At 56.7% G+C, this 25,593-nt stretch overlaps 6 protein-coding genes across 6 annotated transcripts; all 6 read left to right on the top strand.

Moving 5' to 3' along the window:
- Positions 1-517: 517 nt before the first annotated feature.
- LOC309589690 (feather keratin-like) lies at positions 518-823 on the top strand (the record flags this gene model as incomplete). The annotated part of the gene is made up of 1 exon (XM_082310144.1): positions 518-823. One exon carries the CDS (start codon positions 518-520, stop codon positions 821-823), a length of 306 nt encoding a protein of 101 aa, XP_082166270.1.
- Positions 824-5,044: 4,221 nt separating this feature from the next.
- On the top strand, positions 5,045-5,356 carry LOC309589672 (feather keratin-like; the record flags this gene model as incomplete). Its single annotated transcript, XM_082310112.1, has 1 exon — positions 5,045-5,356. The coding sequence occupies one exon, from the start codon at positions 5,045-5,047 to the stop codon at positions 5,354-5,356; it is 312 nt and encodes a 103-aa protein (XP_082166238.1).
- A 3,585-nt stretch (positions 5,357-8,941) lies between these two features.
- LOC309589682 (feather keratin-like) lies at positions 8,942-9,247 on the top strand (the record flags this gene model as incomplete). The annotated part of the gene is made up of 1 exon (XM_082310130.1): positions 8,942-9,247. The coding sequence occupies one exon, from the start codon at positions 8,942-8,944 to the stop codon at positions 9,245-9,247; it is 306 nt and encodes a 101-aa protein (XP_082166256.1).
- Positions 9,248-13,468: 4,221 nt separating this feature from the next.
- On the top strand, positions 13,469-13,780 carry LOC309589678 (feather keratin-like; the record flags this gene model as incomplete). The annotated part of the gene is made up of 1 exon (XM_082310120.1): positions 13,469-13,780. One exon carries the CDS (start codon positions 13,469-13,471, stop codon positions 13,778-13,780), a length of 312 nt encoding a protein of 103 aa, XP_082166246.1.
- Positions 13,781-17,365: 3,585 nt separating this feature from the next.
- On the top strand, positions 17,366-17,671 carry LOC309592553 (feather keratin-like; the record flags this gene model as incomplete). The annotated part of the gene is made up of 1 exon (XM_082316043.1): positions 17,366-17,671. The coding sequence occupies one exon, from the start codon at positions 17,366-17,368 to the stop codon at positions 17,669-17,671; it is 306 nt and encodes a 101-aa protein (XP_082172169.1).
- A 4,228-nt stretch (positions 17,672-21,899) lies between these two features.
- LOC309587591 (feather keratin-like) lies at positions 21,900-22,217 on the top strand (the record flags this gene model as incomplete). Its single annotated transcript, XM_082305889.1, has 1 exon — positions 21,900-22,217. One exon carries the CDS (start codon positions 21,900-21,902, stop codon positions 22,215-22,217), a length of 318 nt encoding a protein of 105 aa, XP_082162015.1.
- Positions 22,218-25,593: the final 3,376 nt, after the last annotated feature.

Here is a 25,593-nt window from a genome sequence, read left to right on the forward strand (position 1 = left end):
GCACCATCAACACCAAGCCTTTGGCCTCTAATGCTCACAGTTCAAAGCTGCCGCCAGGGTCAGATGGACACGGCCTCAAGAGGAGGACGTAAAATCGGACAATTGCGGGAAGGAAAACACACCCCACCTCATTACTCTACATGGCTGTGGCATGCAACAGCTGCTTGCTGCAAAATGCTGTCATGCGCAAAGGCTGTCCCGCCCCTTGCACACCAGCATAAAAGCCGGCTCAGCGCCTCTCTCCCTCACACACTTCTCCTCACGCCTTCTCCTCCGCGCTCAACAAGGTGAGCCTCAACCCCCTTCCCCTCCTTCTCCTGACCCACCTGGCCCCTCTCTTCCACCACGCTCTGAACCCCAGCCTCAGCAGCGCTGACGCCTCCCCACCCCCACGCTCCCCACAGCCCCACACCAGGCCTCCCCGCTCCCTCGCCCTCCTGCAACACCGCCCCTCGCACCCCCACGCCCCTCCGCCTGCTCAACACCCTCTCTTCCAGGGCCCCTCCACACCACACCCATGGCCTGCTACAACAGCTGCCGCCCCTGCGGACCCACCCCGCTGGCTAACAGCTGCAACGAGCCCTGTGTCAGGCAGTGCGAGGACTCCCGCGTCGTCATCCAGCCTCCCGCCGTCGTGGTCACCCTGCCAGGACCCATCCTCAGCTCCTTCCCCCAGAGCACCGCCGTCGGATCCTCCGCATCGGCTGCCGTGGGCAACGTCCTCAGCTCCCAGGGAGTGCCCGTCTCCGGGGGCTTTGGCCTTGGCTACGGCTTCGGAGGCCTGGGCTGCTTCAGCGGCAGAAGAGGCTGCTACCCCTGCTAAGGGCTCTCGCCACCACCCCTGACACCAATCGCTCACACTCTGGAAGCCACGGCATGGATTGAGGACGCACCTCCAGGCCAGTGCTGGCACGTGGGCTCACCAAGCATGTCTCCTCTTTTCAAGGCATAAAGCAAGTACCTTCTCACAAGCCAAAGACCACGGAGCACCTCCAGTGTCCTTGCACCACAGGGCAGCAAGACCTCGGTGCGCTTGCAAAATCTAGTGCATGCAAGGGACTTTGGCTGATGCTCGCCCTCACACCGGCTCCCTTCCACTTGCTGCTCCTGCCTTTTCACTCTTTTTTCCTCTCAATAAAATTCTCCTGCATCCCAGCCTGAGACACCTCCTCTTGCACTCTTCGCCCAAGGCTCTTCCAACTTCACCTGGCAGAAAGCCATGCCTCGACTTGCCATCAGGGTGGGTGCAAAAGGGTAAGAAGATTTCTCCTAGGAAGAGGTCACCACCACTACCACTAGCCACACAGACTGGCTCTTGGGGGGCTGCCAGAATGTGACACAAGCCCATCACTGCATCAAACAAAGGCTTTGACATGACAACATTCCCCTTTGCACACCTCCGACCAAGTCTCCCCGTGCCAGCGCACACTCGACTAACTCTTCCCCAGCATGACTCCCCGGTACTGCCAGGAAAGAGAATCACAGAGGCATTTAGTTGGGCAGGAACATCTGGAGAGCGGGTGCTTCGACCCCCCTACTCAAGCAGGGCCAGCTAGAGCAGGTTGTTCAGGACCATGGCCAGTCAGGTTTTCAGTATCTCCCAGGACGGAGCCTCCACCACCTCTTCTGCCCTTTGACCACCCTCACACTGAAAAAGCCTGGCCTTCCTTGCCCGTGGAGTTCCACCTCTTGTCACTTGTGCCCATGGCCTCTTGTCCTGGTAGGAAGCACTACTCAGAAGAACCAGGCTCCCTCGACTTCATTCCCTGCCATCAGGGATTTAGACACATTTACGACAGCCCCCCTGCGCGTTATTGTCTCCTGGCTAAACACTCCCAGCTCTCTCAGCCTCTCCTCATGCGAAGGATGCTCCAGCCCCTTCAGCACCTTGGTGGCCCTGCACTGGTCTCGTTCAACTACGTCCATGGCATTCTCCGTCTGGGGAGCCCAGAACTGCACACAGCACCCAACATGGCACCTCACTCGTGCTGAGGAGACAGGAAGGGTCTCCTCCCCCTACTTGCTGGCAACGCGTTTCCTCATGAGGCCCTGGGGACTTGTGGCCCCAGTTGGCAGCAAGGGTGCTTTGCCACCTCATGGTCCATTTGTTCTCCACCAGGACCACAAGGTCCTTTTCTGCTAAGTTGCTTTCTATCCAACTGGCCCCAGCCATTCCGGCTACCGGGGGTGACTCCTCCCCAGAAACAGGGCTTTGCATCTCCTCTTGCTCAACTCCATCAGATTCCTCTGTGTCCGGTGCAAGGAACTCGGGTAGCTCCCTCAGCATTCGTGGGTTCAAACCATCTTTCCCCATGGACTTATGTACATCCACTTCCACAAACCCATCTTTCGGGGGGGCAGCCGTGAGTCCACTGGCACCTCCAGCACAGCCCAGCGTGCCTCTTGCCGGCCAGGCGCTCCAGCACGCACCAACGCAGAAGCACAGGTACCCTTCCTACCTCTCCTCCTCTTCCTCACAAACAAGCACTGCTCGCACAGTGAAGAACCCTCAAGACACTCACCTTCGCTGAATGTGGGCAGGTCTTGGGGGTCTGGGGAGGTCCTTGCGTACAGGAAGCTAGCCAACCTCATTCCAATTTATAAAAAGGGCAGAAGGGAAGACCCAAGAAACTGCAGACCTGTTAGGCTGGCCTCAGTACCTGGAAAAATTATGGAGAAGATCCTACTGGGTGCTGCTGAAAGGAATTTAAAGGACAATGCAATCCCCAGGCACAGACAACGTGGGTTCACTGCGGGAAAGTCCTGCCTGCCTAATTTCCTATCCTTTGACGATAAAGGCACCCGCCTCGTGCATGAACGGGAAGGCTGTGGATACACTTTTTCTGGATTTCAGGAAGGCTTTTGATCCTGTCCCTCACAGCATCCTTCTGGACAAGTTGTCCAACTGTGAGCTGAGCGGGTACCCGCTGCTCTGGGTGAAGAACTGCCTGAAGGGCAGGGCTCAAAGGGCTGCAGTGAACAGGGCTCCATCTGGCTGGCGACCGGTCACCAGCGGTGTTCCTCAGGCTTCAATCCTGGGGCCAGATCTGTTCGAGATTTGTATCAATGACCTGGATGCAGGAGTTGATTGCACCATTAGCAAGTTTGCTGATGGTACCAAACTGGGAGGTGCCGTTGAGCCTCTTGAGGGACAAGAGGACTTGCAGAGGGATCTAGAGAGATGAGAGCACTGGACAGTGATTGATGGGATGAAATTTAACAGGAACAAATGCCAGATCCTGCACCTAGGACGGAGCAATTCTGGACACGAGCACGGCTTGGGAGAGGAGTGGCTGGAGAGCAGCCCTGCAGAAAGAGATCTGAGGGTGCTTCATGGCACCAGGCTCAACACACGCGCCCTGGCAGCCAAGAGGGCAAACCGCGTTCTGGGGTGCCTGGGACTGTTCACTCAACTCCTGCGCAGATTTTGGCTAACCCAGCTTTGGCTACGGCCTCATGTATGCTGGGAGCAGCGCCATTAGGTCAAAGCGAGAGCACCACTTAGGCAGGACAAGTGGCCAGCAAGATGGAAACGGCCGTTCTGCAGCCATTATCACCTGCACATTGCTGTCTCCTGCAGCCATTCTCTTTTGTCTGGCCGGTTAGTCAAGAGTCTGCTACCGTATGGAAATGGTATAGACCAACCCTCCAATCTGGAAGGTACAAAACCTCAGCTTCCCCAAAAAGCTTTTCAAGCAGATCCAACAGCAGCTGGACTGCTGAGGCGTTCATGCTTCCCGCTGTGACACAAGGAACGCCTGCACCGTGACGGAGGAGGAAGGAGGAGCACCCTTACCATCGGCTAGGTAATTATATTGTTTTGCTCACAGGTGCACGATGTTAAGAGTTACGGGTTATAAGGTATGAAACCTAATAACTTGAATGGTGAATAAGTGAATTGACGTCATCAACTAGCCTGGGCAAAAGGGATTGTGCCCCAGTTTGTTGAGTTGGTTTACTGTATTTCTTAATGAGCTCAAGAAATACAGCTTAAATCACTTTCCAAATGATAATGGAGTGGCCTCCCAAGGACATCAGGCAGCTTCCTCAGCATTCGTGGGTGCAACCTAGGTACATCCAGTCTCAAAACACGCCTCATTACCTCCTTTCATCTGCCTCAGGAACAACAACTGCTTGCCTGAGAAACAGCCTGCGAACACTCAATGTGACTCAATTGGGGGAGGCCTTGCCATTCATCAACCCTTCGGCATGCAGCCACCACCACTCCTTTCTCCCACCTACAACCTTACAAGCAAGAGGGGCACCAAGAAACCCACAGAGCACACCCAATGGGGAGAGGCCAGGCCTAAAGACAGGCTTTGCAACCTGGCAGCAAGGCAAGGACTGACCCAATGCTATGGAAGGGGCAGCCCCACATGACCTCCAAAACCCAGACCAGCCTGCCAGGGCTGCGAGGAAATGGGGCCCCCTCTTCACAACGCACCCACAAACCACACCAGTGCCATGGGATGACCTCACTGACGACACCCCACCTCTCCTATCCTTTGGTCGTGTCCTCTGCCTGTCCTGACACACACCATCAACACCAAGCATTTGGCCTCTAATACTCTCACTGCTGCCGCCAGGGTCAGATGGACACGGCCTCAAGAGGAGGACATGAAAAGGGAGCGTTGCGGGAAGGAAAACACACCCCACCTCATTACTTACATGGCTCTGGCATGCAACAGCTGCTTGCTGCAAAATGCTGTCATGCGCAAAGGCTGTCCCGCCCCTCGCACACCAGCATAAAAGCCGGCTCAGCGCCTCTCTCCCTCACACACTTCTCCTCACGCCTTCTCCTCCGTGCTCAACAAGGTGAGCCTCAACCCCCTTCCCCTCCTTCTCCTGACCCACCTGGCCCCTCTCTTCCACCACGCTCTGACCCCAGCCTCAGCAGCGCTGACGCCTCCCTACCCCCACGCTCCCCACAGCCCCACACCAGGCCTCCCCGCTCCCTTGCCCTCCTGCAACACCGCCCCTCGCACCCCCACGCCCCTCCGCCTGCTCAACACCCTCTCTTCCAGGGCCCCTCCACACCACACCCATGGCCTGCTACGACAGCTGCCGCCCCTGCGGACCCACCCCGCTGGCTAACAGCTGCAACGAGCCCTGTGTCAGGCAGTGCGAGGACTCCCGCGTCGTCATCCAGCCTTCCACCGTCGTGGTCACCCTGCCAGGACCCATCCTCAGCTCCTTCCCCCAGAACACCGCCGTCGGATCCTCTGCATCGGCTGCCGTGGGCAACGTCCTCAGCTCCCAGGGAGTGCCCGTCTCCGGGGGCTTTGGCCTCGGCTACGGCTATGGCTTTGGAGGCCTGGGCTGCTTCAGCGGCGCAAGAGGCTGCTACCCCTGCTAAGGGCCCTCACCACCACCCCTGACAACAACCACCCACTCCCTGGAAGCCACAGCATGGATTGAGGACGCACCTCCAGGCCAGTGCTGGCACGTGGCCTCACCAAACATGGCTCCTCTTCTCAAGGCATAAAGCAAGTACCTTCTCACAAGCCAAAGACCACGGGGGACCTCCAGTGTGCGGCTCCCACCGCAGGGCAGCAAGACCTCGGTGCGCTTGCAAAATCTAGTGCATGCAAGTGGCTTTGGCTGATGCTCGCCCTCACACTGGTTCCCTTCCACTTGCTGCTCCTGCCTTTTTGCTCTTTTTTTCCTCTCAATAAAATTCTCCTGCATCCCACCCTGACATGCCTCCTCTTCCTTTCTTCTCCCAACCTCACTCAGCACCAAGCCAGGGCTCAACAGGACAGCGGGGTGGGTCAAAAAGGGGCTACCAGAGCTCTCGTCACAAGTATGGCCCCAGCAACACCACCCAATGGCACCCAGAGGGCTTCCAAGCCATCACACAAACCCTTCACTTGCCCAAAGAAAGCCTTGCATACGTTAAACCACTACCCATGCCTCTGATGCAAGCTCCCCATGGCAGCACACACTTGACCAACTCTCTTCCCCAGCACAACTCTCTGCCCATCACAGCAAGCAGAATCACAGCAAACAGAATCAGTGAGTGCGCAAGGAATCTCTGGAGATTGGCTACTTCAACCCAACCTGCTCAAGCAGGGTCAGCTCGAGCAGGCTGTCCACGACCACGGCCAGTCAGGGTTTCAATAAAGCCAGGGATGGAGACTCCAAGACTTCTCTGCACAGACGGTTCCACTCTTTGACCACCCTCACGCTGAAAAAGCCTTGCCTTCCCTTCCAAGGAAATGGCACGTCTTCTCTGCTTTCTCCATCCACCCTTCCCCTGGCCATGGCTACCCATGAGAAGAGCCTGACTCCCCTGGCCTCTTTCCCTCCCATCTGGGATTTACAAACATTGATGACCTCTCCCCTGCGCAGCCTTGGCTCCTGGCTCAAAACCCTCCCAGCTCGCTCAGCTTCTCCTCATAGGAAGGATGCTCCAGTCCCCTCAACATCTTGGTGGCCCTGCACAGCACTCACTCCACTAAGGCCATGTCCTTCTTCCACTGGGAAGCCCTCAGCTGGACACAGCACTCCACACGGGGCCTCACCAGCACAGAAGACAGAGCAAGATCGCCTCCCCCGACCTGCTGGCAATGCTCGACCCAACGCTGCTGTGGAGATTCCTGGTCTCTTTTGCCACAAGGCTGCATTGCTGCCTCGGAGTCAGCTTATCCTCCACAAGAACCGCAAAGTCAAACAACAGGGGCTCCAGACACCCACAGAGCACACCCAGCGGGAAAGGCCAGGCCTGAGGACAGGCTTAGTGATCAGGAAGCAAAGCAGCAACGCCCTGGAAGCCATGGCATGGATTGAGGACGCACCTTCCAGCCGTTGCAGGCACGTGCACCTGCCGTGCACAGCTCCTCCTCTCAAGGCCCCAAGCAAGGAGCAGGGAAGGGGCCAGCCTGGGCTGCCTGCTAACATGGCCCATGTACCTCCTCTCTTCTCCCTCTTCCTTCTTGGCTCTGCCTCGTCTCCGACGCCCACTGCTCTCTGTTGCAACTACGTTTTCACAAGCCAGAGACCACGGGGGACCTCCAGTGTGCCGCTCCCACTGCAGAAAAAGACGATCTTGAGGCTCTGGCTAGAGCTATCTCACACAAGGCACCACGGCTGATGGTCACCCCACTTGCACCTCAGACCACCTCCCTTCCACTTGCTGCTCCTGCCTTTTCTCTCTTTTTCCTCTCAATAAAGTGCTTCTCCATCCCAGCCTGAAGATGCCTCCACTTCCTTTCTTCTCCCAACGCTCTTCCAGCCTCACTCAGCATCAAGCCAGGGCTCAACAGGCCAGCGGGGTGGGTGGAAAGGGGCTGCAAGACCTCTCTTAGCAAGTATGGCCCCAGCAACAACAACAACACAGACCAGCACATGGGGACATCAAGCCCGTGACACAAGACGAAAACTTACTCAAACAAAGGCTTGGACACGCTAATGCGCTTCTGCCCATGTCTCTGACGCCAGCTTCCCTTGGCAGCACGCCCTTAGAAGCATCGATTTATTCAGGTTGGAAAAGACCCTTAAGATCACTGAGTGCAACCATTAACCAACACTGCCAAGTCCACCACAAAACCACGTCCCTGAGCACCACATTACACGTGTTGTAGATACCTCTCAGGATGGGGACACAACCACTTCCCTGTTCCAGTGCTTGATAACCCCTTCTGTGAAGAAATTATTTCTAATACCCAATCTAAACCTCCCCTGGCTCATCTTGAAGGCCATTTCCTCTTCTATCACTTATTACTAGGGATGAGAGACCGACACCCACCTCCTTACATCCTCCTTTCAGGGGATTGTAGAGAGCGAGAAGGTCATCCTTCAGCCTTCTTTTTCTGCACATTAAAATCCCCAGTTCCCTCAACCTCTCCACAGATCCTTCACCAGCTGCCCTGCTCTTCTCTGCACAAATTATGCCACAGCCCAGCCTGCAAACGTGCCGACCACAGCTAAGGGGAGCGCTACGGAGGGGCCAACACAAGCCTTTGGGGAGCCTGGCAGGGCTCCCGAACTCTGAACCAGGGCTACCGGGACAACAGCGTGCCCTCAAAAGCAGCCCTCCTCTGCCTGCTTGCACTGCCACCCCCAGGGACGGCACCAAGGGGGCACAAGCCCAAACACGCAGCCTCCTTTCTCCCACCTACAGCCTTACAAGCAAGAGGGGCACCAAGACACCCACAGAGCACACCCAGCGGGAAAGGCCAGGCCTAAAATCGGGCTTAGCAACCTGGCAGCAAGGCAAGGACTGACCCAATGCAATGCAAGGGGCAGCCCCTCAAGCCCGGCACAGCTCCAAAGCCCAGACCAGCTCATTAGGGCCACAAGGAAAAGGGGCCCCCTCTTCACTACGCACCCGCAAACCACACCACACCAGTGCCACAGGATGACCTCACTGACGACACCCCACCTCTCCTAGGCTTTACACATGTCCTCTGCCCGTCCTGACATGCACCATCAACACCAAGCCTTTGGCCTCTAATGCTCACAGTTCAAAGCTGCCGCCAGGGTCAGATGGACACGGCCTCAAGAGGAGGACGTAAAATCGGACAATTGCGGGAAGGAAAACACACCCCACCTCATTACTCTACATGGCTGTGGCATGCAACAGCTGCTTGCTGCAAAATGCTGTCATGTGCAAAGGCTGTCCCGCCCCTCGCACACCAGCATAAAAGCCGGCTCAGCGCCTCTCTCCCTCACGCACTTCTCCTCACGCCTTCTCCTCCGCGCTCAACAAGGTGAGCCTCAACCCCCTTCCCCTCCTTCTCCTGACCCACCTGGCCCCTCTCTTCCACCACGCTCTGAACCCCAGCCTCAGCAGCGCTGACGCCTCCCCACCCCCACGCTCCCCACAGCCCCACACCAGGCCTCCCCGCTCCCTCGCCCTCCTGCAACACCGCCCCTCGCACCCCCACGCCCCTCCGCCTGCTCAACACCCTCTCTTCCAGGGCCCCTCCACACCACACCCATGGCCTGCTACAACAGCTGCCGCCCCTGCGGACCCACCCCGCTGGCTAACAGCTGCAACGAGCCCTGTGTCAGGCAGTGCGAGGACTCCCGCGTCGTCATCCAGCCTCCCGCCGTCGTGGTCACCCTGCCAGGACCCATCCTCAGCTCCTTCCCCCAGAGCACCGCCGTCGGATCCTCCGCATCGGCTGCCGTGGGCAACGTCCTCAGCTCCCAGGGAGTGCCCGTCTCCGGGGGCTTTGGCCTTGGCTACGGCTTCGGAGGCCTGGGCTGCTTCAGCGGCAGAAGAGGCTGCTACCCCTGCTAAGGGCTCTCGCCACCACCCCTGACACCAATCGCTCACACTCTGGAAGCCACGGCATGGATTGAGGACGCACCTCCAGGCCAGTGCTGGCACGTGGGCTCACCAAGCATGTCTCCTCTTTTCAAGGCATAAAGCAAGTACCTTCTCACAAGCCAAAGACCACGGAGCACCTCCAGTGTCCTTGCACCACAGGGCAGCAAGACCTCGGTGCGCTTGCAAAATCTAGTGCATGCAAGGGACTTTGGCTGATGCTCGCCCTCACACCGGCTCCCTTCCACTTGCTGCTCCTGCCTTTTCACTCTTTTTTCCTCTCAATAAAATTCTCCTGCATCCCAGCCTGAGACACCTCCTCTTGCACTCTTCGCCCAAGGCTCTTCCAACTTCACCTGGCAGAAAGCCATGCCTCGACTTGCCATCAGGGTGGGTGCAAAAGGGTAAGAAGATTTCTCCTAGGAAGAGGTCACCACCACTACCACTAGCCACACAGACTGGCTCTTGGGGGGCTGCCAGAATGTGACACAAGCCCATCACTGCATCAAACAAAGGCTTTGACATGACAACATTCCCCTTTGCACACCTCCGACCAAGTCTCCCCGTGCCAGCGCACACTCGACTAACTCTTCCCCAGCATGACTCCCCGGTACTGCCAGGAAAGAGAATCACAGAGGCATTTAGTTGGGCAGGAACATCTGGAGAGCGGGTGCTTCGACCCCCCTACTCAAGCAGGGCCAGCTAGAGCAGGTTGTTCAGGACCATGGCCAGTCAGGTTTTCAGTATCTCCCAGGACGGAGCCTCCACCACCTCTTCTGCCCTTTGACCACCCTCACACTGAAAAAGCCTGGCCTTCCTTGCCCGTGGAGTTCCACCTCTTGTCACTTGTGCCCATGGCCTCTTGTCCTGGTAGGAAGCACTACTCAGAAGAACCAGGCTCCCTCGACTTCATTCCCTGCCATCAGGGATTTAGACACATTTACGACAGCCCCCCTGCGCGTTATTGTCTCCTGGCTAAACACTCCCAGCTCTCTCAGCCTCTCCTCATGCGAAGGATGCTCCAGCCCCTTCAGCACCTTGGTGGCCCTGCACTGGTCTCGTTCAACTACGTCCATGGCATTCTCCGTCTGGGGAGCCCAGAACTGCACACAGCACCCAACATGGCACCTCACTCGTGCTGAGGAGACAGGAAGGGTCTCCTCCCCCTACTTGCTGGCAACGCGTTTCCTCATGAGGCCCTGGGGACTTGTGGCCCCAGTTGGCAGCAAGGGTGCTTTGCCACCTCATGGTCCATTTGTTCTCCACCAGGACCACAAGGTCCTTTTCTGCTAAGTTGCTTTCTATCCAACTGGCCCCAGCCATTCCGGCTACCGGGGGTGACTCCTCCCCAGAAACAGGGCTTTGCATCTCCTCTTGCTCAACTCCATCAGATTCCTCTGTGTCCGGTGCAAGGAACTCGGGTAGCTCCCTCAGCATTCGTGGGTTCAAACCATCTTTCCCCATGGACTTATGTACATCCACTTCCACAAACCCATCTTTCGGGGGGGCAGCCGTGAGTCCACTGGCACCTCCAGCACAGCCCAGCGTGCCTCTTGCCGGCCAGGCGCTCCAGCACGCACCAACGCAGAAGCACAGGTACCCTTCCTACCTCTCCTCCTCTTCCTCACAAACAAGCACTGCTCGCACAGTGAAGAACCCTCAAGACACTCACCTTCGCTGAATGTGGGCAGGTCTTGGGGGTCTGGGGAGGTCCTTGCGTACAGGAAGCTAGCCAACCTCATTCCAATTTATAAAAAGGGCAGAAGGGAAGACCCAAGAAACTGCAGACCTGTTAGGCTGGCCTCAGTACCTGGAAAAATTATGGAGAAGATCCTACTGGGTGCTGCTGAAAGGAATTTAAAGGACAATGCAATCCCCAGGCACAGACAACGTGGGTTCACTGCGGGAAAGTCCTGCCTGCCTAATTTCCTATCCTTTGACGATAAAGGCACCCGCCTCGTGCATGAACGGGAAGGCTGTGGATACACTTTTTCTGGATTTCAGGAAGGCTTTTGATCCTGTCCCTCACAGCATCCTTCTGGACAAGTTGTCCAACTGTGAGCTGAGCGGGTACCCGCTGCTCTGGGTGAAGAACTGCCTGAAGGGCAGGGCTCAAAGGGCTGCAGTGAACAGGGCTCCATCTGGCTGGCGACCGGTCACCAGCGGTGTTCCTCAGGCTTCAATCCTGGGGCCAGATCTGTTCGAGATTTGTATCAATGACCTGGATGCAGGAGTTGATTGCACCATTAGCAAGTTTGCTGATGGTACCAAACTGGGAGGTGCCGTTGAGCCTCTTGAGGGACAAGAGGACTTGCAGAGGGATCTAGAGAGATGAGAGCACTGGACAGTGATTGATGGGATGAAATTTAACAGGAACAAATGCCAGATCCTGCACCTAGGACGGAGCAATTCTGGACACGAGCACGGCTTGGGAGAGGAGTGGCTGGAGAGCAGCCCTGCAGAAAGAGATCTGAGGGTGCTTCATGGCACCAGGCTCAACACACGCGCCCTGGCAGCCAAGAGGGCAAACCGCGTTCTGGGGTGCCTGGGACTGTTCACTCAACTCCTGCGCAGATTTTGGCTAACCCAGCTTTGGCTACGGCCTCATGTATGCTGGGAGCAGCGCCATTAGGTCAAAGCGAGAGCACCACTTAGGCAGGACAAGTGGCCAGCAAGATGGAAATGGCCGTTCTGCAGCCATTATCACCTGCACATTGCTGTCTCCTGCAGCCATTCTCTTTTGTCTGGCCGGTTAGTCAAGAGTCTGCTACCGTATGGAAATGGTATAGACCAACCCTCCAATCTGGAAGGTACAAAACCTCAGCTTCCCCAAAAAGCTTTTCAAGCAGATCCAACAGCAGCTGGACTGCTGAGGCGTTCATGCTTCCCGCTGTGACACAAGGAACGCCCGCACCGTGACGGAGGAGGAAGGAGGAGCACCCTTACCATCGGCTAGGTAATTATATTGTTTTGCTCACAGGTGCACGATGTTAAGAGTTACGGGTTATAAGGTATGAAACCTAATAACTTGAATGGTGAATAAGTGAATTGACGTCATCAACTAGCCTGGGCAAAAGGGATTGTGCCCCAGTTTGTTGAGTTGGTTTACTGTATTTCTTAATGAGCTCAAGAAATACAGCTTAAATCACTTTCCAAATGATAATGGAGTGGCCTCCCAAGGACATCAGGCAGCTTCCTCAGCATTCGTGGGTGCAACCTAGGTACATCCAGTCTCAAAACACGCCTCATTACCTCCTTTCATCTGCCTCAGGAACAACAACTGCTTGCCTGAGAAACAGCCTGCGAACACTCAATGTGACTCAATTGGGGGAGGCCTTGCCATTCATCAACCCTTCGGCATGCAGCCACCACCACTCCTTTCTCCCACCTACAACCTTACAAGCAAGAGGGGCACCAAGAAACCCACAGAGCACACCCAATGGGGAGAGGCCAGGCCTAAAGACAGGCTTTGCAACCTGGCAGCAAGGCAAGGACTGACCCAATGCTATGGAAGGGGCAGCCCCACATGACCTCCAAAACCCAGACCAGCCTGCCAGGGCTGCGAGGAAATGGGGCCCCCTCTTCACAACGCACCCACAAACCACACCAGTGCCATGGGATGACCTCACTGACGACACCCCACCTCTCCTATCCTTTGGTCGTGTCCTCTGCCTGTCCTGACACACACCATCAACACCAAGCATTTGGCCTCTAATACTCTCACTGCTGCCGCCAGGGTCAGATGGACACGGCCTCAAGAGGAGGACATGAAAAGGGAGCGTTGCGGGAAGGAAAACACACCCCACCTCATTACTTACATGGCTCTGGCATGCAACAGCTGCTTGCTGCAAAATGCTGTCATGCGCAAAGGCTGTCCCGCCCCTCGCACACCAGCATAAAAGCCGGCTCAGCGCCTCTCTCCCTCACACACTTCTCCTCACGCCTTCTCCTCCGTGCTCAACAAGGTGAGCCTCAACCCCCTTCCCCTCCTTCTCCTGACCCACCTGGCCCCTCTCTTCCACCACGCTCTGACCCCAGCCTCAGCAGCGCTGACGCCTCCCTACCCCCACGCTCCCCACAGCCCCACACCAGGCCTCCCCGCTCCCTTGCCCTCCTGCAACACCGCCCCTCGCACCCCCACGCCCCTCCGCCTGCTCAACACCCTCTCTTCCAGGGCCCCTCCACACCACACCCATGGCCTGCTACGACAGCTGCCGCCCCTGCGGACCCACCCCGCTGGCTAACAGCTGCAACGAGCCCTGTGTCAGGCAGTGCGAGGACTCCCGCGTCGTCATCCAGCCTTCCACCGTCGTGGTCACCCTGCCAGGACCCATCCTCAGCTCCTTCCCCCAGAACACCGCCGTCGGATCCTCTGCATCGGCTGCCGTGGGCAACGTCCTCAGCTCCCAGGGAGTGCCCGTCTCCGGGGGCTTTGGCCTCGGCTACGGCTATGGCTTTGGAGGCCTGGGCTGCTTCAGCGGCGCAAGAGGCTGCTACCCCTGCTAAGGGCCCTCACCACCACCCCTGACAACAACCACCCACTCCCTGGAAGCCACAGCATGGATTGAGGACGCACCTCCAGGCCAGTGCTGGCACGTGGCCTCACCAAACATGGCTCCTCTTCTCAAGGCATAAAGCAAGTACCTTCTCACAAGCCAAAGACCACGGGGGACCTCCAGTGTGCGGCTCCCACCGCAGGGCAGCAAGACCTCGGTGCGCTTGCAAAATCTAGTGCATGCAAGTGGCTTTGGCTGATGCTCGCCCTCACACTGGTTCCCTTCCACTTGCTGCTCCTGCCTTTTTGCTCTTTTTTTCCTCTCAATAAAATTCTCCTGCATCCCACCCTGACATGCCTCCTCTTCCTTTCTTCTCCCAACCTCACTCAGCACCAAGCCAGGGCTCAACAGGACAGCGGGGTGGGTCAAAAAGGGGCTACCAGAGCTCTCGTCACAAGTATGGCCCCAGCAACACCACCCAATGGCACCCAGAGGGCTTCCAAGCCATCACACAAACCCTTCACTTGCCCAAAGAAAGCCTTGCATACGTTAAACCACTACCCATGCCTCTGATGCAAGCTCCCCATGGCAGCACACACTTGACCAACTCTCTTCCCCAGCACAACTCTCTGCCCATCACAGCAAGCAGAATCACAGCAAACAGAATCAGTGAGTGCGCAAGGAATCTCTGGAGATTGGCTACTTCAACCCAACCTGCTCAAGCAGGGTCAGCTCGAGCAGGCTGTCCACGACCACGGCCAGTCAGGGTTTCAATAAAGCCAGGGATGGAGACTCCAAGACTTCTCTGCACAGACGGTTCCACTCTTTGACCACCCTCACGCTGAAAAAGCCTTGCCTTCCCTTCCAAGGAAATGGCACGTCTTCTCTGCTTTCTCCATCCACCCTTCCCCTGGCCATGGCTACCCATGAGAAGAGCCTGACTCCCCTGGCCTCTTTCCCTCCCATCTGGGATTTACAAACATTGATGACCTCTCCCCTGCGCAGCCTTGGCTCCTGGCTCAAAACCCTCCCAGCTCGCTCAGCTTCTCCTCATAGGAAGGATGCTCCAGTCCCCTCAACATCTTGGTGGCCCTGCACAGCACTCACTCCACTAAGGCCATGTCCTTCTTCCACTGGGAAGCCCTCAGCTGGACACAGCACTCCACACGGGGCCTCACCAGCACAGAAGACAGAGCAAGATCGCCTCCCCCGACCTGCTGGCAATGCTCGACCCAACGCTGCTGTGGAGATTCCTGGTCTCTTTTGCCACAAGGCTGCATTGCTGCCTCGGAGTCAGCTTATCCTCCACAAGAACCGCAAAGTCAAACAACAGGGGCTCCAGACACCCACAGAGCACACCCAGCGGGAAAGGCCAGGCCTGAGGACAGGCTTAGTGATCAGGAAGCAAAGCAGCAACGCCCTGGAAGCCATGGCATGGATTGAGGACGCACCTTCCAGCCGTTGCAGGCACGTGCACCTGCCGTGCACAGCTCCTCCTCTCAAGGCCCCAAGCAAGGAGCAGGGAAGGGGCCAGCCTGGGCTGCCTGCTAACATGGCCCATGTACCTCCTCTCTTCTCCCTCTTCCTTCTTGGCTCTGCCTCGTCTCCGACGCCCACTGCTCTCTGTTGCAACTACGTTTTCACAAGCCAGAGACCACGGGGGACCTCCAGTGTGCCGCTCCCACTGCAGAAAAAGACGATCTTGAGGCTCTGGCTAGAGCTATCTCACACAAGGCACCACGGCTGATGGTCACCCCACTTGCACCTCAGACCACCTCCCTTCCACTTGCTGCTCCTGCCTTTTCTCTCTTTTTCCTCTCAATAAAGTGCTTCTCCATCCCAGCCTGAAGATGCCTCCACTTCCTTTCTTCTCCCAACGCTCTTCCAGCCTCACTCAGCATCAAGCCAGGGCTCAACAGGCCAGCGGGGTGGGTGGAAAGGGGCTGCAAGACCTCTCTTAGCAAGTATGGCCCCAGCAACAACAACAACACAGACCAGCACATGGGGACATCAAGCCCGTGACACAAGACGAAAACTTACTCAAGCAAAGGCTTGGACACGCTAATGCGCTTCTGCCCATGTCTCTGACGCCAGCTTCCCTTGGCAGCACACACTTAGAAGCATGGATTTATTTAGGTTGGAAAAGACCCTTAACATCATTGAGTGCAACCATTAACCAACACTGCCAAGTCCACCACAAAACCACGTCCCTGAGCACCACATTACACGTGTTGTAGATACCTCTCAGGATGGGGACACAACCACTTCCCTGTTCCAGTGCTTGATAACCCCTTCTGTGAAGAAATTATTTCTAATACCCAATCTAAACCTCCCCTGGCTCATCTTGAAGGCCATTTCCTCTTCTATCACTTATTACTAGGGATGAGAGACCGACACCCACCTCCTTACATCCTCCTTTCAGGGGATTGTAGAGAGCGAGAAGGTCATCCTTCAGCCTTCTTTTTCTGCACATTAAAATCCCCAGTTCCCTCAACCTCTCCACAGATCCTTCACCAGCTGCCCTGCTCTTCTCTGCACAAATTATGCCACAGCCCAGCCTGCAAACGTGCCGACCACAGCTAAGGGGAGCGCTACGGAGGGGCCAACACAAGCCTTTGGGGAGCCTGGCAGGGCTCCCGAACTCTGAACCAGGGCTACCGGGACAACAGCGTGCCCTCAAAAGCAGCCCTCCTCTGCCTGCTTGCACTGCCACCCCCAGGGACGGCACCAAGGGGGCACAAGCCCAAACACGCAGCCTCCTTTCTCCCACCTACAGCCTTACAAGCAAGAGGGGCACCAAGACACCCACAGAGCAGAGCCAACGGGAAAGGCCAGGCCTAAAATCGGGCTTAGCAACCTGGCAGCAAGGCAAGGACTGACCCAATGCAATGCAAGGGGCAGCCCCTCAAGCCCGGCACAGCTCCAAAGCCCAGACCAGCTCATTAGGGCCACAAGGAAAAGGGGCCCCCTCTTCACTACGCACCCGCAAACCACACCACACCAGTGCCACAGGATGACCTCACTGACGACACCCCACCTCTCCTAGGCTTTACACATGTCCTCTGCCCGTCCTGACACGCACCATCAACACCAAGCCTTTGGCCTCTAATGCTCACAGTTCAAAGCTGCCGCCAGGGTCAGATGGACACGGCCTCAAGAGGAGGACGTAAAATCGGACAATTGCGGGAAGGAAAACACACCCCACCTCATTACTCTACATGGCTGTGGCATGCAACAGCTGCTTGCTGCAAAATGCTGTCATGTGCAAAGGCTGTCCCGCCCCTCGCACACCAGCATAAAAGCCGGCTCAGCGCCTCTCTCCCTCACGCACTTCTCCTCACGCCTTCTCCTCCGCGCTCAACAAGGTGAGCCTCAACCCCCTTCCCCTCCTTCTCCTGACCCACCTGGCCCCTCTCTTCCACCACGCTCTGAACCCCAGCCTCAGCAGCGCTGACGCCTCCCCACCCCCACGCTCCCCACAGCCCCACACCAGGCCTCCCCGCTCCCTCGCCCTCCTGCAACACCGCCCCTCGCACCCCCACGCCCCTCCGCCTGCTCAACACCCTCTCTTCCAGGGCCCCTCCACACCACACCCATGGCCTGCTACAACAGCTGCCGCCCCTGCGGACCCACCCCGCTGGCTAACAGCTGCAACGAGCCCTGTGTCAGGCAGTGCGAGGACTCCCGCGTCGTCATCCAGCCTCCCGCCGTCGTGGTCACCCTGCCAGGACCCATCCTCAGCTCCTTCCCCCAGAGCACCGCCGTTGGATCCTCCGCATCGGCTGCCGTGGGCAACGTCCTCAGCTCCCAGGGAGTGCCCGTCTCCGGGGGCTTTGGCCTTGGCTACGGCTTCGGAGGCCTGGGCTGCTTCAGCGGCAGAAGAGGCTGCTACCCCTGCTAAGGGCTCTCGCCACCACCCCTGACACCAATCGCTCACACTCTGGAAGCCACGGCATGGATTGAGGACGCACCTCCAGGCCAGTGCTGGCACGTGGGCTCACCAAGCATGTCTCCTCTTTTCAAGGCATAAAGCAAGTACCTTCTCACAAGCCAAAGACCACGGAGCACCTCCAGTGTCCTTGCACCACAGGGCAGCAAGACCTCGGTGCGCTTGCAAAATCTAGTGCATGCAAGGGACTTTGGCTGATGCTTGCCCTCACACCGGCTCCCTTCCACTTGCTGCTCCTGCCTTTTCACTCTTTTTTCCTCTCAATAAAATTCTCCTGCATCCCAGCCTGAGACACCTCCTCTTGCACTCTTCGCCCAAGGCTCTTCCAACTTCACCTGGCAGAAAGCCATGCCTCGACTTGCCATCAGGGTGGGTGGAAAAGGGTAATAAGATTTCTCCTAGGAAGAGGTCACCACCACTACCACTAGCCACACAGACTGGCTCTTGGGGGGCTGCCAGAATGTGACACAAGCCCATCACTGCATCAAACAAAGGCTTTGACATGACAACATTCCCCTTTGCACACCTCCGACCAAGTCTCCCCGTGCCAGCGCACACTCGACTAACTCTTCCCCAGCATGACTCCCCGGTACTGCCAGGAAAGAGAATCACAGAGGCATTTAGTTGGGCAGGAACATCTGGAGAGCGGGTGCTTCGACCCCCCTACTCAAGCAGGGCCAGCTAGAGCAGGTTGTTCAGGACCATGGCCAGTCAGGTTTTCAGTATCTCCCAGGACGGAGCCTCCACCACCTCTTCTGCCCTTTGACCACCCTCACACTGAAAAAGCCTGGCCTTCCTTGCCCGTGGAGTTCCACCTCTTGTCACTTGTGCCCATGGCCTCTTGTCCTGGTAGGAAGCACTACTCAGAAGAACCAGGCTCCCTCGACTTCATTCCCTGCCATCAGGGATTTAGACACATTTACGACAGCCCCCCTGCGCGTTATTGTCTCCTGGCTAAACACTCCCAGCTCTCTCAGCCTCTCCTCATGCGAAGGATGCTCCAGCCCCTTCAGCACCTTAGTGGCCCTGCACTGGTCTCGTTCAACTACGTCCATGGCATTCTCCGTCTGGGGAGCCCAGAACTGCACACAGCACCCAACATGGCACGTCACTCGTGCTGAGGAGACAGGAAGGGTCTCCGCACCCTACTTGCTGGCAACGCGTTTCCTCATGAGGCCCTGGGGACTTGTGGCCCCAGTTGGCAGCAAGGGTGCTTTGCCACCTCATGGTCCATTTGTTCTCCACCAGGACCACAAGGTCCTTTTCTGCTAAGTTGCTTTCTATCCAACTGGCCCCAGCCATTCCGGCTACCGGGGTTGACTCCTCCCCAGAAACAGGGCTTTGCATCTCCTCTTGCTCAACTCCATCAGATTCCTCTGTGTCCGGTGCAAGGAACTCGGGTAGCTCCCTCAGCATTCGTGGGTTCAAACCATCTTTCCCCATGGACTTATGTACATCCACTTCCACAAACCCATCTTTCGGGGGGGCAGCCGTGAGTCCACTGGCACCTCCAGCACAGCCCAGCGTGCCTCTTGCCGGCCAGGTGCTCCAGCACGCACCAACGCAGAAGCACAGGTACCCTTCCTACCTCTCCTCCTCTTCCTCACAAACAAGCACTGCTCGCACAGTGAAGAACCCTCAAGACACTCACCTTCGCTGAATGTGGGCAGGTCTTGGGGGTCTGGGGAGGTCCTTGCGTACAGGAAGCTAGCCAACCTCATTCCAATTTATAAAAAGGGCAGAAGGGAAGACCCAAGAAACTGCAGACCTGTTAGGCTGGCCTCAGTACCTGGAAAAATTATGGAGAAGATCCTACTGGGTGCTGCTGAAAGGAATTTAAAGGACAATGCAATCCCCAGGCACAGACAACGTGGGTTCACTGAGGGAAAGTCCTGCCTGCCTAATTTCCTATCCTTTGACGATAAAGGCACCCGCCTCGTGCATGAACGGGAAGGCTGTGGATACACTTTTTCTGGATTTCAGGAAGGCTTTTGATCCTGTCCCTCACAGCATCCTTCTGCACAAGTTGTCCAACTGTGAGCTGAGCAGGTACCCGCTGCTCTGGGTGAAGAACTGCCTGAAGGGCAGGGCTCAAAGGGCTGCAGTGAACAGGGCTCCATCTGGCTGGCGACCGGTCACCAGCGGTGTTCCTCAGGCTTCAATCCTGGGGCCAGATCTGTTCGAGATTTGTATCAATGACCTGGATGCAGGAGTTGATTGCACCATTAGCAAGTTTGCTGATGGTACCAAACTGGGAGGTGCCGTTGAGCCTCTTGAGGGACAAGAGGACTTGCAGAGGGATCTAGAGAAATCAGAGCACTGGACAGTGATTGATGGGATGAAATTTAACAGGAACAAATGCCAGATCCTGCACCTAGGACGGAGCAATTCTGGACACGAGCACGGCTTGGGAGAGGAGTGGCTGGAGAGCAGCCCTGCAGAAAGAGATCTGAGGGTGCTGCATGGCACCAGGCTCAACACACGCGCCCTGGCAGCCAAGAGGGCAAACCACGTTCTGGGGTGCCTGGGACTGTTCACTCAACTCCTGCGCAGATTTTGGCTAACCCAGCTTTGGCTACGGCCTCATGTATGCTGGGAGCAGCGCCATTAGGTCAAAGCGAGAGCACCACTTAGGCAGGACAAGTGGCCAGCAAGATGGAAACGGCCGTTCTGCAGCCATTATCACCTGCACGTTGCTGTCTCCTGCAGCCATTCTCTTTTGTCTGGCCGGTTAGTCAAGAGTCTGCTACCGTATGGAACCATGGACCAACCCTCCAATCTGGAAGGTACAAAACCTCAGCTTCCCCAAAAAGCTTTTCAAGCAGATCCAACAGCAGCTGGACTGCTGAGGCGTTCGTGCTTCCCGCTGTGACACAAGGAACGCCCGCACCGTGACGGAGGAGGAAGGAGGAGCACCCTTACCATCGGCTAGGTAATTATATTGTTTTGCTCACAGGTGCACGATGTTAAGAGTTACGGGTTATAAGGTATGAAACCTAATAACTTGAATGGTGAATAAGTGAATTGACGTCATCAACTAGCCTGGGCAAAAGGGATTGTGCCCCAGTTTGTTGAGTTGGTTTACTGTATTTCTTAATGAGCTCAAGAAATACAGCTTAAATCACTTTCCAAATGATAATGGAGTGGCCTCCCAAGGACATCAGGCAGCTTCCTCAGCATTCGTGGGTGCAACCTAGGTACATCCAGTCTCAAAACACACCTCATTACCTCCTTTCATCTGCCTCAGGAACAACAACTGCTTGCCTGAGAAACAGCCTGCGAACACTCAATGTGACTCAATTGGGGGAGGCCTTGTCATTCATCAACCCTTCGGCATGCAGCCACCACCACTCCTTTCTCCCACCTACAACCTTACAAGCAAGAGGGGCACCAAGACACCCACAGAGCACACCCAATGGGGAGAGGCCAGGCCTAAAGACAGGCTTCGCAACCTGGCAGCAAGGCAAGGACTGACCCAATGGTATGGAAGGGGCAGCCCCACATGACCTCCAAAGCCCAGACCAGCCTGCCAGGGCTGCAAGGAAATGGGGCCCCCTCTTCACAACGCACCCGCAAACCACACCACACCAGTGCCACTGGATGACCTCACTGACGACACCCCACCTCTCCTAGGCTTTACACATGTGCTCTGCCCGTCCTGACACACACCATCAACACCAAGCATTTGGCCTCTAATACTCTCACTTAAAAGCTGCCGCCAGGGTCAGATGGACACGGCCTCAAGAGGAGGACATGAAAAGGGAGCGTTGCGGGAAGGAAAACACACCCCACCTCATTACTTACATGGCTCTGGCATGCAACAGCTGCTTGCTGCAAAATGCTGTCATGCGCAAAGGCTGTCCCGCCCCTCGCACACCAGCATAAAAGCCAGCCCAGCACCTCTCTCCCTCACACACTTCTCCTCACGCCTTCTCCTCCGCGCTCAACAAGGTGAGCCTTAACCCCCTTCCCCTCCTTCTCCTGACCCACCTGGCCCCTCTCTTCCACCACGCTCTGACCCCAGCCTCAGCAGCGCTGACGCCTCCCCACCCCCACGCTCCCCACAGCCCCACACCAGGCCTCCCCGCTCCCTCGCCCTCCTGCAACACCGCCCCTCGCACCCCCACGCCCCTCCGCCTGCTCAACACCCTCTCTTCCAGGGCCCCTCCACACCACACCCATGGCCTGCTACGACAGCTGCCGCCCCTGCGGACCCACCCCGCTGGCTAACAGCTGCAACGAGCCCTGTGTCAGGCAGTGCGAGGACTCCCGCGTCGTCATCCAGCCTTCCACCGTCGTGGTCACCCTGCCAGGACCCATCCTCAGCTCCTTCCCCCAGAGCACCGCCGTTGGATCCTCCGCATCGGCTGCCGTGGGCAACGTCCTCAGCTCCCAGGGAGTGCCCGTCTCCGGGGGCTTTGGCCTTGGCCTTGGCTACGGCTACGGCTTCGGAGGCCTGGGCTGCTTCAGTGGCGCAAGAGGCTGCTACCCCTGCTAAGGGCCCTCACCACCACCCCTGACAACAACCACCCACTCCCTGGAAGCCACGGCATGGATTGAGGATGCACCTCCAGGCCAGTGCTGGCACGTGGGCTCACCAAGCATGGCTCCTCTTCTCAAGGCATAAAGCAAGTACCTTCTCACAAGCCAAAGACCACAGGGGACCTCCAGCGTGCTGCTCCCACCGCAGGGCAGCAAGACCTCGGTGCGCTTGCAAAATCTAGTGCACGCAAGGGGCTTTGGCTGATGCTCGCCCTCACACCGGCTCCCTTCCACTTGCTGCTCCTGCCTTTTCACTCTTTTTTTCCTCTCAATAAAATTCTCCTGCATCCCAGCCTGAGACACCTCCTCTTGCACTCTTCGCCCAAGGCTCTTCCAATTTCACCTGGCAGAGAGCCATGCCTCAACTTGCCATCGGGGTGGGTGCAAAAGGGTAAGAAGATTTCTCCTAGGAAGAGGTCACCACCACTACCACTAGCCACACAGACTGGCTCTTGGGGGGCTGCCAGAATGTGACACAAGCCCATGACTGCATCAAACAAAGGCTTTGACATGACAACATTCCCCTTTGCACACCTCCGACCAAGTCTCCCCGTGCCAGCGCACACTCGACTAACTCTTCCCCAGCATGACTCCCCTGTACTGCCAGGAAAGAGAATCATAGAGGCATTTAGTTGGGCAGGAACATCTGGAGAACGGGTGCTTCAACCCCCCTACTCAAGCAGGGCCAGCTAGAGCAGGTTGTCCGGGACCATGGCCAGTCGGGTTTTCAGTATCTCCCAGGACAGAGCCTCCACCCACCTCTTCTGCCCTTTGACCACCCTCACACTGAAAAAGCCTGGCCTTCCTTGCCCGTGGAGTTCCATCTCTTGTCACTTGTGCCCATGGCCTCTTGTCCTGGTAGGAAGCACTACTCAGAAGAACCAGGCTCCCCCGACTTCATTCCCTGCCATCAGGGATTTAGACACATTTACGACAGCCCCCCTGCGCGTTATCGTCTCCTGGCTAAACACTCCCAGCTCTCTCTCGCTTTATGCCTCGAGAAGACAAGCCACGGCAGAACTTTGGATTCTTCGATCATGGGATGGCCTATTCATCCCCAGGTCTACTGACATCCAATGGGATTCACCTTTCTCAGAAAGGGAAAAGCGTTTTTCCCCAGGAGCCAGCAGGGCTGATTGATAGAGCTTTAAACTAGTTTGGGAGGGGGAAAGGGACAATACCTTCCCGAGGCAGCAATGAGCAATGGGATTGCCCACAAATGCATGCAGCCTGAGGAAGAAGCAAGACGAGGCAGTGGCCTTGGCCCAGTCCCGGAGATACGATGCCATAGGCATAAGCGAAGCCTGGTGGGATGAGTCCTGGGACTGGTATGCCATGCTGGATGGCTACAGGCTCTTCAGGAGGGATAGGCAGGGCAGGCGAGGTGGCGGGGTGACGTTGAATGTAGTGGAGGGGCTGGAATGCATGGAACTAGCAGCTGGCGATGGCACCGTTGAGAGCCTCTGGGTAAGGATTCAGGGACAGACAAATAAAGCGGATGTTGCTGTGCGAGTCTGCTACAGGCCACCCAAGCAGGATGATGACACGGATGAGTTCTTCTTTAAGGAACTAAGGGATGCTTCCAAGTCGTCTGCCCTTGTCCTTCTGGGGGACTTCAACTTGCCAGATGTCAACTGGGAATACCACACAGCTGGTACAAGCAGGTCCACAAGATTCTTAAACCATCTGGATGATACCTTCGTGGTACAAGTACGAAGAGAACCGACCAGGAAAGGTGCAAACCTGTGCAGGATTTGCTGCTCCAGTTGGATCCTGGAAGCTGGCAAATGTTGACCCAATCTTCAAGAAGGGCAACAGGGATGACCCTGGGAACTACAGCCCTGTCAGTCTCACCTCTGGGCCTGGCAAAGTCATGGAGAAGATCATTCTGGGAGTTATTGAGAAACACCTGAAAGACAACGCAGTCATTGGTCCCAGCCAGCACGGCTTCATGAGGGGAAAGTCCTGCTTGACAAACTTGATTTCCTTCTATGACAAGGTTACCCACCGAGCTGACCAAGGGAAGCCAGTCGATGTAATCTTTTTGGACTTCAGTAAAGCCTTCCATACTGTCTCTCCCAGTATCCTCCAGGACAAAATGTCCAGCATACAGCTGGATTAACACATAATGCAACGGGTGTGCAATTGGCTGACGGGTCGGGCTCAAAGGGTTATAGGAAATGGGGTTACATCGGGCTGGCGACCCGTCACTAGCGGGGTTCCGCAGGGATCCATCTTGGGGCCAGTGCTCTTCAATATCTTCATAAATGACTTGGATGCAGGACTGGAAGGTTTGCTATCAAAGTTTGCCAATGACACAAAACTGGGAGGAGCCGTTGACACTCTCGAGGGCAGAGAGGCCCTGCAGAGGGATCTGGACAAACGAGAGAGCTGGGCAATCACCAACCCTATGAAGTTTCACAAGGGCACGTGCCAGATTTTGCACCTGGGACAGGGCAACCCTGGGTGTACCTACAGACTGGGGAACGAGAGGCTGGAGAGCAGCCCCGCGGAGAGGGATCGGGGGGTTCTGGTCAATGGCAAGTTGAACACGAGCCAACAGTGTGCCCTGGCAGCCACGAGGGCCAACCGTGTCCTGGGGTGCATCAAGCACTGTACTGCCAGCCGGCTGAGGGAGGTGATTGTCCCGCTCTACTCTGCACTGGTGCAGCCTCATCTCGAGTGCTGTGTGCACTTTTGGGCCCCACAGTACAAAAAGGATACGAAGCTCCTAGAGATTGCCCAGAGGAGAGCCCCAAAGATGGTGAAGGGTTTAGAGGGGAAGCCGCACGAGGCACGGCTGAAGTCACTTGGTCTGTTCAGCCTGGAGGAGAGGAGACTGACGGGAGACCTCATCGCTGTCTGCAGCTTCCTCACGAGGGAAGGAGGAGGGGCAGGCGCTGATCTCTTCTCCCTGGTGACCAACGATAGGACCCGAGGGAACGGCAGGAAGATCTGCCAGGGGAGGTTTGGGTTGGGCATTAGGAAAAGGTTCTTCACCCAGAGGGGAGTGGAGCACTGGAACAAGCTCCCCCGTGAGGTCGTCATGGCGCCAAGCCTGACAACATTCAAGAAGTATTTGGACAATGCCCTCAGAGGTATGGTGTGATTTTGGGGTTGCCCTATGCAGGGACAGGAGCTGGACTCAATGATCCTTGTGGGTCCCTTCCAACTCAGGACATCCTATGATTCTATGAATAATGCAGGCTGGCACCTGGGGGGATTCCAGAACGCGACACAAGCCCATCACAGGATCAAATAAAGGCTTTAACACGACAACGCTCCCATGAGCAGGCATCTGACCAAGTCTCCCCTTGCCAGCACACACTTGA

The sequence above is a fragment of the Platalea leucorodia genome (assembly GCF_965183815.1).
Source record: "Platalea leucorodia genome assembly, chromosome: 1".
Lineage (NCBI taxonomy): Eukaryota > Metazoa > Chordata > Aves > Pelecaniformes > Threskiornithidae > Platalea > Platalea leucorodia.